Source organism: Tachyglossus aculeatus, chromosome 1, assembly GCF_015852505.1.
Source record: "Tachyglossus aculeatus isolate mTacAcu1 chromosome 1, mTacAcu1.pri, whole genome shotgun sequence".
NCBI classification, from domain to species: Eukaryota; Metazoa; Chordata; class Mammalia; order Monotremata; family Tachyglossidae; genus Tachyglossus; species Tachyglossus aculeatus.
In genome coordinates, this window is record NC_052066.1 from 106982214 (window position 1) to 106998353 (window position 16140).

Sequence of the window (16140 nt, forward strand, 5' to 3'; positions counted from 1 at the left end):
TATCCTGGACTTATTCCCATCCAAGTGAGAATGGGGACATTTCCAGGTCCTGGATCCCAGGGCAAGCCTCTAAGATACAGAATTGGCATCATCATTATCATCATCATCAAAGGTGTTTATTGAGCACTTGGTGCAAAACACTGTACTAAGCACTTGGGAGAGTACACGAAAAGAATTAGTATGAACATTCACTGCCCACATGTGCTTACAGTCCAGAGGGGCAGACGGGCATTAATATAAATAAATGAAATTATGGATATGTACATAAGTACTATGGTGCTGCGGGAGGGGTGAATAAAGGGTGCAAATCCTAGTGAAAGGTGATGCAAAAGGGAGTGAGAGAAGAAGAAATGAGACCTTTGTCAGGGAAGGCCTCGTGGAAGAGAGGTCATTCATTCATTCAGTCGTATTTATTGAGCGCTTACTGTGTGCAGAGCACTGTACTAAGCGCTTGGAAAGTACAAGTCGGCAACATATAGAGATGGTCCCTGCCCTACAACGGGCTCACAGTCTAGAAGGGGGAGACAGAAAACAAAGCATGCAGACAGGTGTCAAAATCATCAGAACAAATAGAATTATAGCTATATGCACATCATTCACAAAATAAATAGTATAGTAAATATGTACAAGTAAAATAAATAGAGTAATAAATCTGTACAAATATATACAGGTGCTGTGGGGAGGGGAAGGAGGTAAGGCGGGGAGGATGGGGAGGGGGAGGAGGGGGAAAGGAAGGAGGGGGCTCAGTCTGGGAAGGCCTCCTGGAGGAGGTGTGCTCTCAGTAGGGCTTGGAAGGAAGAGAGCTAGCTTGGCGGATGGGCAGAGGGAGGGCATTCCGGGTCCGGGGGAGGACGTGGGCCGGGGGTCGATGGCGGGACAGGCGGGAACGAGGCACAGTGAGGAGATTAGCGGCAGAGGAGCGGAGGGTGCGGGCTGGGCTGGAGAAGGAGAGAAGGGAGGTGAGGTAGGAGGTGTTTCTAATAAGGTTTTGAAGGTGGGGAGAGTGAATGTCTGTCAGTTATGAAGAAGGAAGGCATTCCAGGCCAGAGGCAGGGCTTGGGCAAGAAGTCGGTGGTGAGATAGATGAGATCGAGACCAAGATCAAGGTGTACTGGTCCCTAGTGGTCCTGGATACCCTTTTTACCCCTCTGCCCAACCTGTCTTGTCTGATTCATTCACTCAGGTATCCTCAAGTAGGAGTATTGTAAAATGTCCACTTGTCTTATCAATCAATCAATCAGTCATATTTATTGAGCACTTACTGTGTGCAGAGCACTGTACTAAGCGCTTGGGAAGTACAGGTTGGCAACATATAGAGACAGTCCCTACCCAACAGTGGGCTCACAGTCTAAAAGAGGAGTCATAATACTAATGACGCTTCTCACATCAAAAACCAGCCTGGCATAGTGGACAGAACATGAGCCCGGGAGTCAGAAGGACCTGGGTTCTAATTCCGGCTCTGCCGCTTGTCTGCTGCGTGACCTTGGGCATGTCCCTTTCCTTCTCTGTGCCTCAGTTCTCTCATCTTTAAAATGGGGATTCATTCTGTGAGCCCCATGTGGGACATGGACTGTCTCCAACTTGATGAGCTCATCTATACCCTAGTGCTTAACAAATGCCATTTCAAAAAACCCTGTTTCTTTAAAGATCATCCTTCCAAGTTCTCCCAGGGATCAGTGGGCAGGGGAGTTAGAATCCCTGCAGTGCCAAGTGGTAGTGGACAAGTTGAGGAGATGGATTTGGGGAACTTGCAAGTTAGCCTCAGTGACCTTGTTCTCAACTCTTTCACGGCTGACCTATCATTCCCAACCTTCCAATCAGTCAAGTAATCAATCATTTTTACTGAGCCCATATTGAGTGCTTGGGAGAGCCCAGTATAAGTAAAGGTGACACGGTCCCTGCCCTCAAGGAGCTTTTCACTTAATCTAGACTGTGAGCCCATTGTTGGGTAGGGATTGTCACTATCTGTTGCCAAATTGTACTTTCCAAGTGCTTAGTACAGTGCTCTGCACACAGTAAGCACTCAATAAGCACGATTGAATGAATGAATGAATGAATGAATGAATGGGAGGGTCAAGGAGAAAAAGAGTGGAAAGATGGATATGGGAATGAACAAGAGCCTAAATAGCTAAGAAGCAGCATGGCGTAGTGGATAGATCACAGACTTGGGAGTCAAAAGGTCATGGGTTCTAATCCCGGCTCTGCCACTTCTCTCTATCGTGTGATCTTGGGCAAGTCACTTCACTTCTCTGCGCCTCAGTTGCCTCATCTGTAAAATGGGGATTGAGACTGTGGGTCCCACAGGGGACAGAGGCTAAATCCAACCCAATTTGCTTGTATCCACCCCAGCGCTTGGTAAAGTGCCTGGCACAGAGTAAGCGCTTAACAAATGCCATTGTTATTTTTAGTAGTAGTAAAAGAGAATGTAATGTAAATGCTGCGGGTGGCCATGAACACGGAAGTGCTGAGATGAGAGTTGGGGTGATATGACCTGGGGAGATTAAAATTAATCCAAGGAGGTGAGATCTCAGTTGGGCTTTGAAGATGGGAAGAGCTGTGGCCTCCCTCCCTTTGCCTGGAACATCCTCCCTTCTCCCTTCATACCCCTCCACCCCTTCAAAGCCTTCCTGAAAAAAATGGCTTTCTCCAGGAAGCATTCATTTTCCCTGATGAATCCCTCCACCTGCCCAGTTATGATAATAATAATTATGATGGCATTTGTTAAGCACTTACTACATGCTAAGCACTGTTCTAAGTGCTGGGGTAGATACAGGGTAATCAGGTTGTCCCACCTGAGGCTCACAGTTCTTAATCCCCATTTTACTTCTCTGAGGCCCAGAGAAGTTAAGTGATTTGCCCAAAGTCACACAGCCGACAAGTGGCGGAGCCGGGATTAGAGCCCGGGACCCCTGACTCCAAAGCCCATGCTCTTTCCACTAAGCCATGCCAACTCACCAGTTTCTTCACTTTTGCCCATTATTCGTCTTTATTCCTACCGTTTCCGTGTCAATCAGAGCCTTTCACCACAAGCAGATCATAAGCTCCTTGAGGTCGGTGATTACATTTTTTACTTTTGCATCCTCCCTAAGCGTCTAATACAGTGCTCTCTGCAGCCAATAAAGGCTCAGTCAATACTCAGATCGTGATTACTGGTACTGGTGTAGAGCGATACTAAGTGGATTTGGACTAAAGGGAAAATTTTGAAGGGAAAGGAACCTGAGGGCCGGCAGTGAGTTGGAAGAAGGAGAATGGTACGGAAACTCAGATCGACCGAGGGCAGAGCCGTCCCGACTGAGGGTGAGGGCGAGGGCTGGGGAGAAGTAGAGAGGAAAAGAAAATCGGTCCAAACCTTGAAAGTAGATGAATTTAGGTAGATGAAAAAGGGACTCCTGAAATTGTGTCAGGTGTCACAAAGCGAAAGAGATTTTGAAGGATTGCTGTGAAGTATTTGGAGGGATTGTATGTATTATTTAATAGCTAGCATTAGGCTGTTATGTGGGTAAAGATGGGAAGATAGAAGGAAGAAAAGAAATAAAGAAGGAAAACGGGAGAGCAGAGCTCTGCTCCTGGGTGTGCAGAATTACATTTTGTGCTGGTCATCAATCCAGCATAATAGTGTTCAGTTCAGGTTTCAAAATGTGGAATACAATTTCTATTTATAGTGCTATTATTCACTTGAGAAAATGGACTGAGGGTTCAGTAAATCTTTTAAATGTATTGATATCAATCTGAACTTGACTACTGGTATGTGCTTTTCTGCACTCGGTAATTTTCCCCTTTTTCAAGTTCTTACGATGCCATCAATTCACTTTTAGTAGAGGAGATCGTACCTGCTAAATAAGTACACTGTTTTTGACAATTATTACTCAGAGACAAATGAACCCAAAAGGATAAAAAGGCTACGCAAAGTAGGTAGGCTTGCAAGAACTGATTAAATTATGAGTCAACTTACAGGGACCAGAGTCAGTATGAATTTTTTATTTTTAGGCAGACAAAAGAAGCAGTTAATGTTTGTTCACCCAAACTTGGGTTTTGCCTTTATTGTTGGCATTCTCCTTTCTTTATAAATGAACGTTTCTCTGAAGGCAGTGCACAATGCTGCTTCTGCCTGGAAGTCTTCATGACAATTCAACAGTGAGACAGAAAGAGCAATTACCGTTTTTAGGGGGTTTTTTTCTTCTTCTTTTCCAACCCTCTTGCCTCATTTCTTTAACCTTTGTCTTTCTCCCCCGGATCTTCTTTTTTGCTTTGATTTTATAAAAAAAATTTAATTTTTTTTGTTCGGCAGCTTATTTAGAACATACGGTTGCACATTTTACTAATAGCATTCTGTCATCGATAAGAAACCCCAGATAAAATTCTGAATTTGGAAAAAACAAAATACATTTCAGATGTCATTGCCTGTTATGTACGTGCAAAAGAAAACGGAGAGCCAAATTCTGTACCCAGGCTCAGAACTGACACATGAGCTTTATAGTTTGGTAATCCAGGAGATATAGTCTGAATGATACATATTCGTAAAATGTTCTGATATTTATTTATTATGAACCACAATGTGACATTCTCGAGGTTTTGATTACTAATGAACAAAACCCAAGTAGTTTTTTGCCACGATTCTAAGCAAGGGTCTCACTATGATTGTGTCTCTTTAGGCCAATTAAACAATGCCGTGGCAATGAAGACATCGTTTTATAGTTGTTAGTAGTACCCTAACAGCTGCTGTTTTTTTATGCTGCCTGTGTTTGCAGTATATTTTCACCACAGAATAATTCACTTGTAAACAGATGGCTGACCAGTAAATACTCTAAAGCTCTAATCCTTTAACAAAATAGCTCAATAGTTACATGACTTTAAAGGAAATCTTAGGTTATTTACCGACTCATTGCTAGATATAACGCCAGACTGCAGATAAACGAATAGTAAGGATTTAAGTCCAATAAAACTTTTGTATAGAAATTTACACTCAGTTTTATAGATATCAGCTCCTGGACAAATTATTGACCTTTTCTTTCATTTGAGTTGATTCTGATGAAATGATTTATTTTTGAAAAGCATCAACATCAATTTTCTTTGTGTCTCCAAATAATGAAAATAATTTTCATTATCGGTTGCGGTATCTTTTAGTCTCCAAAGACTGCCCGGGGTAAATCTGTGGCAGGCTTAACAATGCCCTCTATAAAATCATCAATATTGGCTTTTTATTTAGATGGAATGTGAGTTCCAAATTAGGAGGATGCCGCTACATTCAAAAAATAATACTTGGATGAAAGATGAACCCAAAGGAAACAGCCAGGAGCAGGTACTGAGTATTTTAACAAAATTAAACTTGTTTGGAGATGAAGGATTCTAAAATGCTGGACCTTTTTTAAAGCTAGTCATTTCATTAAAATAAGGGCTTCCAAATGTTTTTTGATTAGCTTGCTCTTAAGAGCAGTGATTTTCCTAAACTGTACTGAAAACTGCTCGTGAATCGCTTTCCTCTCCACCTCAACTGGATTAACAGAAAGGGAACGCACTTCTCTCCTTATTCACATGTAACGGGCCAAAACCAAGAGAAGAAAAACGCAGGTCTGTCTTTGTCCATTTTCTATAAATATTTTGAAAACTCTGCTAAATAAAAAGTAAGCCAAATGTGCTGTTCGATTTTTACCTTGGGCTTATAGTTTTGTGCATTTTGACCTTTTCACAGAAGAAGCGAAAAAAGATCGCCTATCTGTGCGACAGACAAAAAGCCCAACAAGGAATACTCAGATATATTCTGCTATATATCTGCAGTAATGCAGGCTTCTAATCCTTCTTCCTATCTCCATATAAATGATACAGTTCAAGACCATAGATGTTTTCTTCACTAAAAGCGGTAAAGCTCTTTCAGATGAAATGTCTAAAAACATCTTGTAATAACTTGGAGCATGCTGGCACGAGTAGTCACTTGTGACTATGTGCGAAACCCCCTCAGCTAGTCGATATTGTAATAAGCAGAAATGGTAGCATCACTCCATTATTCAGAAAGCCAACAGCATGCGTGTCCCTTAGGCTACAGCATTCATTAAGAAAAGCTTACTGGGCTGAAAGCTGGAAACAGATGATAACGGGATATGATTTTCATATTTAATGCATTCCTTGGAAGAGTATGTGTGCTGCAGATTGATAGAAGAATCAACTGCTACTTTACTAAAAGACTTTCTAGTTTGCCCTACAGCTACCGATGGAATCATTCAGCCAAGAAATTAACTTTCCTCCTTTTACCTGCTTTATATATCTGCTAAGCAGGCTGCCTGACTGCCAGTAAATGTTATTATGCAGTTAACTGTTTGGTATTTAAGACTCTTATCAGAAAAGAAACAGAGGCCACACTATTTTGTTTTTATAGTCGAAGGAAGGTTTTAGTTTTCTTTCTTCGGTGCATTAGCAGGCATTAATCTGAGTTTATAGGAAGTTTTTCCCCGTCGATTAAAAAGTTAAAAACCTCCAATTTAGAGCATTCTTTAAAGCAGCCAAACCCCGGCCACCTTGACCGATGTTAGGAGGCCTCTAACAATGAGTGATTTTTTTTTTAATCCATTTAGATGTACGAGAAATAGTGTCATGTTAGACTACTGAACCATTGAGCAGGTTTTTCTGCCTTGCTTGCGGTGCTGACATAATCGACACGTTTTTAATCCAATCATTTGGGGCTCTCTCCGTTCCTGTTGCACCTGTTCTGACTGCAACCAAGGGATGACCCAGGTGTCCTTTAAATTTGAAACGTGGAGTTTTTTTTCTGCACACCTCCAGCTTGAGCAGGGCACATCCTGGCTTTGACCACTGACCTTTGTTGTTCTGGAATCCAGAACTGTGCAATACCTTAAGTTGCTGGCTATTTACCGTTAGATGAGAACGAGGCGGTCTTTCATTCTAGAAGAGCATCATCCACTCAATCTTCCCAACTGAAATATTTTCTTCAAGAACTTATTGAAGACTTGAGCGGTTGCCAGTACTTTAGAACCAAGAACGGCACACTTTGCCCCTGAAATGGATTGAATTTAATATGGTCTAGTGGGTATTCCTTCTGGCACAGGGGTGTCACAGTGTTTTTCCCGGTTTGGATCCTGTAGAGTCCCTAGAAAATGCAGATCCCATCACGTGGGAGTTTTAGAATGGGCATTGATTGATTAATTGATTAATGGCAGGGTCGCCGTGACTTTAGAAGCATTCATTCATTGTCATATTTATTAAGTGCTGACTGTGTGCAAAACACTGTACTAAGCGCTTGGGAAGTATAAATCAACAACGTATAGAGACGGTCCCTACCCAACAGCAGGCTCACAGTCTAGAAGGGGGGAAGCAGCTCAGCCTAATGGAAAGTGCAAGGTCTGGGAATGCGGATACCCAGCTCTGCCATTCACCTGCTGCGGGACCTTAGGCAAGTCACTTAACATGCCTCCGTTTTCTCATCTGTAAAAGGGGACTACTACTATGTGCCTCTCCCTACTTCACAGAGGACAAAATGAGATAGTGTGAGGACAGAATGAGATCCTTTATGTGAAGGTGTATTGGAATGATGTGTGGAGCAAACGCAAAGTATTATAAGCATCCACTTGGGCTCTTTGGTCTGGAAGGGGAAGGCATTGGCAAGTTGGAGCAGGGCAGGAGAGTAGCTCTGAAGCACCCATAATAATATAATAATAATAATGCAATTATTAAGCACTTACTATGTGTAAAGCACTGTTCTAAGTTCTGGGGAGGTTACAGAGTGATCAGGTTGTCCCACAGGGGGCTCGCAGTCTTAATCTCCATTTTACAGATGAGGGAACTGAGGCACAGAGAAGTTAAGTGACTTGCCCAAAGTCATACAGCTGACAATTGGCAGAGCCGGGATTCGAACCCATGACCTCTGACTCCCAAGCCTCTTCCCACTGAGCCACGCTGCTTCTCCCTTTTCATAGAAAATGACCTCTTACCCTGCCTTACCTGAACTTTTGCTTCCAATACTCATACAAAACCACAGGTTGGGCAGGATGAGCTGTAAATATGGCAGGATAGGCGAACATCCTAGGATAGATAATAGTAATAATAATGATGGTATCTGTTAAGCGCTTACTATGTGCCAGGCACTGTTCTAAGCGCTGGGGTAGATACAGGGTAATCAGGTTGTCCCACGTGGGGCTCACAGTCTTAATCCCCATTTTACAGATGAGGTAACGGAGACACAGAGAAGTTAAGTGACTTGCCCAAAGTCACACAGCTGACAAGTTGTGGAGCTGAGATTAGAACCCATGACCTCCGACTCCCAAGCCCGTTCTCTTTAAACTAAGGCATGTTGCTTCTAGATAGATAGGATATTCGCCTATCTACCGGCAGAAGGGTGTATAGGTTACCTTCCAACTGTTCTCCCCGGGGCAGAGCAAAAGAGGATGGGCAGGATTAAGAATAATAATAATAACAATAGTAGTAGTATTTATTGAGCGCTCACTATGTTCCAGGCACCTTACTAAGCACTGGGATGGATACAAGCAAATCAAGTTGGACACAGTCCCTGTCCCATGTGGGTCTCACAGTCTCAATTCCCGTTTTAAAGGTGAGGTAACTGAGGCCCAGAGAAGCAAAGTGACTTGCCCAGGGTCACACAGCAGGCAAGTGGCGGAACCTGGATTAGTACCCCTGACCTTCTGACTCCCGGGCCTGTGCTCGATCCTCTAAGGGTGACAGAGAACCTGGGTTCTAATTCCGCCTTCGCCATTTGCATGTTGTGTGACCTAGGGCAAGTCACTTAAATTCTCTGTGCCTCAGTTTTCTCATTTGTAAAGTGGGGATTCAGTAATTATTCTCCCTCCCTCTTAGACTTCAAGCCCCAAGTGGGACAGGGACTGTGTCTGATGCCTGTTATCTCATAGCTTCCTCAGTGCCTGGCAAGTAGTAAGTACTTAACAAATACAGAGAAGCAGCATGGCTCAGTGGAAAGAGCCTGGGCTTTGGAGTCAGGGGTCATGGGTTCGCATCCCAGCTCTGCCAACTGTCAGCTGTGTGACTTTGGGCAAGTCACTTCACTTCTCTGGGCCTCAGTTCCCTCATCTGTAAAATGGGGATTAAGACTGTGAACCCCCCAGTGGGACGACCTGATCTCCTTGTAACCTCCCCAGCGCTTAGAACAGTGCTTTGCACATAGTAAGCGCTTAATAAATGCCATCATTATTATTATTATTAAATACCACAGTTACTATAAGTATTATTGTCATTCTTTGTGGCACCAGCCGACCTCGGCTAAACATGCATAAGCCAGGACACGTAGTAGTGATAGTAGTAGTAATAGACTAATAGTAATAGTAGTAGAAGAAGTATTTATTGAGCACCCATTTGGTGCATTGTACTAGGCACTTGGAAAGCACAGAATAACTTAGTCTCATGTTCCCTGCCCTCAAGGAGCTTACTCTCTTAACAGTGGAGATAGATATAAGAATTTTTACAGCACAGTATTCATATCCAACAGACAATTACCCTCCCCACCTTCGAAGCCGTGATGAAGGCACACCTCCTCCACGAAGCCTTCCCTGACTAAGCCCTCCTTTCCTCTCCTCCCACTCCCTTTTGCATTGCCCCCTTTATTCGTGCCCCCGCCCACCAGCCCCCAGTACTTACATATTTGACGATTATGGCATTTTACTATGTGCCAGGCACTGTACTAAACGCTGGGGTAAATACATACAGAGTTGGAGACAGTCATATATCATATTACATATCTGTAATTCATATTTTTATATCGTCTATCTCCCCATCTAGACTGTGAGCTCATTGTGGGCAGGGAATGTGTCCACCAATCTGTTATATTGTTATACTGTACTCTGCCAGGTGCTTAGCTCAGTGCTGTGCACATAGTAAGTGTTCACTGAAGTTCAGTGTTCAGTAACACTGCCAAAAGGAATAGATTGTAGATATACACATGAGTGCTAAAGATGGTATAAATAAGTTTATAATAATAATAATAATAATGACATTTATTAAGCTCTTACTATGTGCAAATCACTGTTCTAAGCGCTGGGGTGGTTACAAGGTGATCAGGTTGTCCCACGGGGGGCTCACAGTCTTAATCCCCATTTTATAGATGAGGTAACTGAGGCCCAGAGAAGTGAAGTGACTTGCCCAAAGTCACACAGCTGACAAGTGGCTTCTGGACTGTGAGCCCGCTGTTGGGTAGGGACCGTCTCTATGTGTTGCCGACTTGTACTTCCCAAGAGCTTAGTACAGTGCTCAAGCGCTCAATAAATAACGATTGAATGAAAGTGGAAGAGCTGGGTTTTGAACCCATGACCTCTGACTCCAAAGCCCATGCTTTTTCCACAGGGCCACAATGCTTGTAAGTGCATATTGTACTAGCCCCAATTTTGGTCTGATTACCTGCAGGTCATGTTAGATTAAAGTTGTTTATGCAAGTCTCCAGGCTTGAGTTCTTAGTCCCTACTCAGCCCTTGGGCTGCAGTATGACTTCAGACTTGTCAATTAACCTCTCTGCCTCAATTTCGTAATTTGTAAAGCAAGGATAATAATACTTGCCTCTCCCTACTCCATAAGGACAGTGTGAGGATAAAATGAGATCATTGATTTGATTCCAGGGCTTTAGTAAAATAAATGCACTGTACCAATTTGAGGTATTTTATTATTATTATTATTATAGCACATGATAATAATAATAAAACCCAGTCCTTCTACGACACAGGGGTTGCATTTTTGCAAAACCCCACATTAAAGAAAATCTGCCTTGTAGCAGTCACCTCTGTGAAACATCACACGCACGTGCATGCCCATAATTGTTCCTTCTGAGAGTGCATTGTGCTGTAGCCACATAAGACTCAGGTTGTCAGAAGAGAGCCTCGAATTCCATAACAGGAATTCGATTCATTTTTTGTTTCATTCATGTTTTGGTTCATTCATTCATTCATTCATTCAATCGTATTGAGTGCTTACTGAGTGCAGCGCACTGTACTAAGCGCTTGGGAAGTACAAGTTGGCAACATATAGAGATGGTCCCTACCCAACAGCGGGCTCACAGTCTAGAAGGGGGAGACAGACAACAAAACAAAACATGTAGACAGGTGTCAAGTCAACAGAACAAATAGAGTTAAAGCTGGATGCACATCATTAACAAAATAAATAGAATATTAAATATGTACAAGGAAAATGGAGTAGTAAATCTGTACAAACATATATACAGGTGCTGTGGGGAGGGGAATGAGGTAGGGCAGGAAGGAGGTAGGGAAGGAGGGTGGTTTTTTACGGTATTTGTTTAATGCTTAGCACATGCCAGGCACTGTACTAAGCCCTGGGGATACAAGACAATCAGATTGGATACAGTCCATGTATCCAATTAATAATAATAATAATAAAAATGGCATTTGTTAAGCACTTACTATGTGCAGGGCACTGTTCTAAGCCCTGAGGGGGAATACAAGGTGATCAAGTTGTCCCACGTGGGGCTCACAGTCTTAATCCCCATTTGACAGATGAGGTAACTGAGGCTCAGAGAAGTTAAGTGACTTGCTCAAGGTCACACACAGCAGACATGTGGTGGAGTCGGGATTCGAACCCATGACCTCTGACTCCAAAGCCCGGGCTCTTTCCACTGAGCTACGCTTCTTGGGGTACTTGTTAAGTGCTTACCATGTGTCAAGCGCTGTTCTAAGCCCTGGAGTAGATACACGGTAATCAGGTTGTCCCACGTGAGGCTCACGGACTTAATTCCCATTTTACAGATGAGGTAACTGAGGCCCAGAGAAGTGAAGTGACTTGCCCAAAGTCACACAGCTGATAAGTGGCGCAGTTGGGATTAGAGCCCACGACCTCTGACTCCCAACCCTGTGCTCTTTCCAGTAAGCCATGCTGCTTCTCTTGAGGCGCACAGTCTGAATCCCCATTGTACAGATGAGGTAACTGAGGCACAGAGGGGTTAAGTGGGATGCCGAAGGTCACACAACAGACAAGTGGCAGAGCTGGGATTAGAACCCAGGTCCGTGCTCTTTCGACCAGGCCACACTATTTCTCTGAGCGCATTATTTATACAGAATCAGATTACTAGGACAAAATACTTTTTCACACCATGTTTTCAAAGTGCTACTTTTCCGGATTCCTTGCACTGGCTTCCAGGCTAGATTCACTGAGGCGTTGGGAGGGGTTGATAAGAAAAACCGATGTCTTGCAGCAGCAGCAGCAGCAGAGGATGATGGCTGAAACGGGTTTGATGCTTAATCCATCCTTTCCTGGAAGCCGGAAAGGACCAGACCAGATTCAACTTGCCCCCTTGGGATCGGGTTTTCCTCTTAATTTAGTTGAGCCTCTGGGGGCCAAATTTATTATAAAAGTCCTTTCCACTTGTGTCTTCTCACAGTGGAGGAAGCAGGGGAAACCCGATTGAACTGATTGAGAGTGGGGGTGAGGGAGAGGAGAGGTCTAGTTAATAATATTAATAATAATATCAGTTTTTTCAGTGTTTTCCTCAGTTTTTTCCTCACCGTACCTCGTTCTCGCCTGTCCCGCCATCGACCCCCGGCCCACGTCATCCCCCGGGCCTGGAATGGCCTCCCTCTGCCCATCCGCCAAGCTAGCTCTCTTCCTCCCTTCAAGGCCCTACTGAGAGCTCACCTCCTCCAGGAGGCCTTCCCAGACTGAGCCCCTTCCTTCCTCTCCCCCTCGTCCCCCTCTCCATCCCCCCCATCTTACCTCCTTCCCTTCCCCACAGCACCTGTATATATGTATATATGTTTGTATATATTTATTACTCTATTTATTTTACTTGTACATATCTATTCTATTTTATTTTGTAGTATGTTTAGTTTTGTCTCCCCCATTTAGACTGTGAACCCACTGTTGGGTAGGGACTGTCTCTATATGTTGCCAATTTGTACTTCCCAAGCACTTAGTACAGTGCTCTGCACACAGTAAGCGCTCAATAAATACGATTGATGATGATAATAATGGTATTTGTTACATGCTTACTTTGTGCCAGGCACTGTGCTAAGCACCGGGGTGGATACAAGCAAATCAAGCTGGATACAGTCCATGTCCCATATGGGTCTCTCTCTCTCTCTCAATCCCCATTTTACAGATGAGGTAACTGAGGCCCAGAGAAGTGAAGTGACTTGCCCCCGGTCACACAGCAGACAAGTGGCAGAGCAAGGATTAGGAGCCATAACCTTCTGACTCTCTCTCCACTACGCCATGCTGCTTCTCATGGCGAGAAGAGATTCTCATGAAGAGGTTGGGCTAAAAAAATCCTCCTCCCCAAATTCCCTTTTCCCTTCTCCTCTCCCTTCCTCTCTCGTCATTCCTTTCTTCCCTTCACTCCAGTTCTTCTCCCCTCACTCCTCCCCACTTAGTCTCACCTCTTTCCTTCCTACTCTCACATGCTTCCCTTCCTTAATAATAATAAATGGGATTTGTTAAGCGCTTACTATGTGCAAAGCACTGTTCTAAACACTGGGGAGGTTACAAGGTGATAGGTTGTCCCACGGGGGACTGACAGTCTTAATCCCCTTTTTACAGACGAGGTAACTGAGGCACAGAGAAGTGAAGTGACTTGCCCAAAGTCACACAGCTGACAACTGGCGGAGCAGGGATTTGAACCCATGACCTCTGACTCCAAAGCCCATGCTCTTTCCATGGATCTAATCACCTTTCGGATCTAATCACCTCAGAGCCACCGTGGCCTGTCCCCGAGCCTCTTATTTACTAATTTTACTTGTACATATCTATTCTATTTATTTTATTTTGTTAGTATGTTTGGTTTTGTTCTCCGTCTCCCCCTTTTAGACTGTGAGCCCACTGTTGGGTAGGGACCGTCTCTATGTGTTGCCAACTTGTACTTCCCAAGCGCTTAGTACAGTGCTTTGCACACAGCAAGCGCTCAATAAATACGATTGACTGATTGATTTCCACTGAGCCACGCTGCTTCCTCCTTTCCACTCTCTGTTTAACACTCTGCCTGATAGCAAAGAAGGATAGCCAGAGAGAATTTCTCCATTTCTTCTCGTGAAGGGGCGGGAAAGGGAACAGCTTGGACCAGGAGAAGTTTTGCCAGTCTGTTTCATTGTTTGTGGGGACCCCTATTATCGACAGTAATATGCTGTAGGCTGCACCTGGTGAGCTCATGGGAGGTGTATTTAAGTCTTATTTATCCCCTGAAGACATACACACACACTCTTTCTCTCTTTTTCTTTCTCTCTCGCTCTCCCTCTGCCCTGTAAAGTGGTCTACATTAAAGTTGCGGGAGGAATGGTTAGCTAATGGCCGTTCCCATGAGGATCCAAACTTCCATTCCCACCGTGTCCCTGTGGGCAAGGAGTACTCTATTAACTCTGGCAGAGAGGGTTGCCTTTCTAACGAGCAGAAAAGGCGCAGGATCTTTACTTCTAGCCTAATGTGCTCTGCACACAGTAAGCGCTCAATAAATACGATGGATGATGATGATAATGAGGTTCCAACAAAAACTGCCGCTTTTCAGCCAGGCCACCTGTTGCAGGGAGCCACTGTGCTGCTCATTACCCTAACTGCGAATGCCGCGCAAACACGGGGCCTCGTCGAGGCTGGATTAAAAAGGGGAATCCTGGGATTCTGGCTTCGCCGGGGTATTTGCTGAGCTGCTCTTCTTTTCTTAAAGCCGTCGATTTGGCTTCCCCCCCTCCATGAAGATGGTATGTTGAGTTGTTTGCTTCTGAGATTTGTATAGTGCTAAATCATAGGAGTGGGTTCTCAGCATACCTATAGTTACAGCCTGGGCTAGTGGAAAGAACATGGGCTTGGGAGTCGGAGGACCTGGGTTCTAATCCTGACTTTTAGACTGTGAGCCCACTGCTGGGTAGGGACCGTCTCTATATGTTGCCGACTTGTACTTCCCAAGCGCTTAGTACAGTGCTCTGCACGCAGTAAGCGCTCAATAAATACGATTGATGATGATGGTGATGACTTGGCCACTTGTCTGCTGTGTGACCTTGGGTGAGCCACTTAACTGCTCTGGGCCTCAGCTTCCTCCTCTGTAAAATGGGGATTAAGACTACGAGCCCTATGTGGAACAGAGATTGTGTCCAACCTGATTATTTTGTATCTACTTCAGTGCTTAGTTCAGTGTCTGACACATAGTAAGTGTTTAACAAATACCAAAATAATAATAATAATAATGACAAACTCTATCCTGGCTCATCCCTGACTGTCTGAGGTCTTACATGTATATAGTGCTCAACGAAGGCCGTGTATAATACAGTTATTGCAAGCTAACACAAGTCTTCTTTGGGTAGTGTGGTTCATTCAACCATTTATTGAGCGCTTACTGTGTGCAGAGCACTGTACTAAGCACTTGGGAAGTACAAGTTGGCAACGTATAGAGACGGTCCCTACCCAACAGTGGGCTCACTGCAAGCTAACACTTGAAAGGTCTGTACAGCAACCTGTAGTGATTTGCAAATTACAAGCTAAAACCAAGCTTTCCTATCTGCAGTTGAACTTATTAATGATAATAATAGTGATATTTGTTAAATGCTTACTACATGCCAGGCACTGTATTAAGTGCATCTCAAAGGAAGGTGGTTTGTAACAATTGTAACTGTTAATTGTAGCAAACTAGGAAAGTACCTGATTGATTCAACACTTTTGTTCCATTTTGTTTTCTTCTTCCTCACTGGTTTCTTTTCCAACTTTTCTGAGACTCTGCACCCACAGACTGACTCCTTTGGTGATTATCTGATTGCTGGTCTAGTAACTGAGTAATTTCCAAATCTGTCAATCAATCAATGGTATTTGGGTGCTTACTGTGTACAGAGCACTGTACTAAGCACTTGGGAGAGAACAGTACTGTCTCTCCACTTGTTGCTGTTTGACCTTGGGCCAGTCACTTAGCTTCTCTGTGCCTCAGTTCCCTCATCAGTAAAATGGGGATTGAGACTGTGAGCCCCTCCTGGGACAGGGACTGTTTCCAACCCAATTTGCTTGTATTCACCCCAGCGCTTAGTACAGTGCCTGGCACACAGTAAGTGCTTAATAAATACCATTAGCATTATTATTATTATTATTATATGCAGAGAGCACTATAATAAGCACTTGAGAAGCAGCATGCCTAGTGGATAAAGCACGGGCTTGGGAGTCAGAAGGATGTGGATTCTAGTCCCAGCTCTGCCACGTGTC

At 44.0% G+C, this 16140-nt stretch overlaps 1 protein-coding gene across 5 annotated transcripts in view; it reads left to right on the forward strand.

Moving 5' to 3' along the window:
• KIZ (kizuna centrosomal protein) overlaps positions 1-16140 on the forward strand; it is a 174640-nt gene that overhangs the window by 25218 nt on the left and 133282 nt on the right. For 4 of the 5 annotated variants that reach the window (XR_005449437.1, XM_038743257.1, XM_038743261.1 and 1 more), the window contains exon 4: positions 5207-5299. The exons of the other annotated variant lie outside the window; for it this stretch is intronic. Coding sequence is in view for 3 of the 4 variants with exons in the window: in XM_038743257.1 (XP_038599185.1) it covers positions 5207-5299 (93 nt within the window). In the remaining variant the exon portion in view is untranslated. The remainder of the gene's footprint in view (positions 1-5206; positions 5300-16140) is intronic. 5 annotated transcript variants of the gene reach the window in all.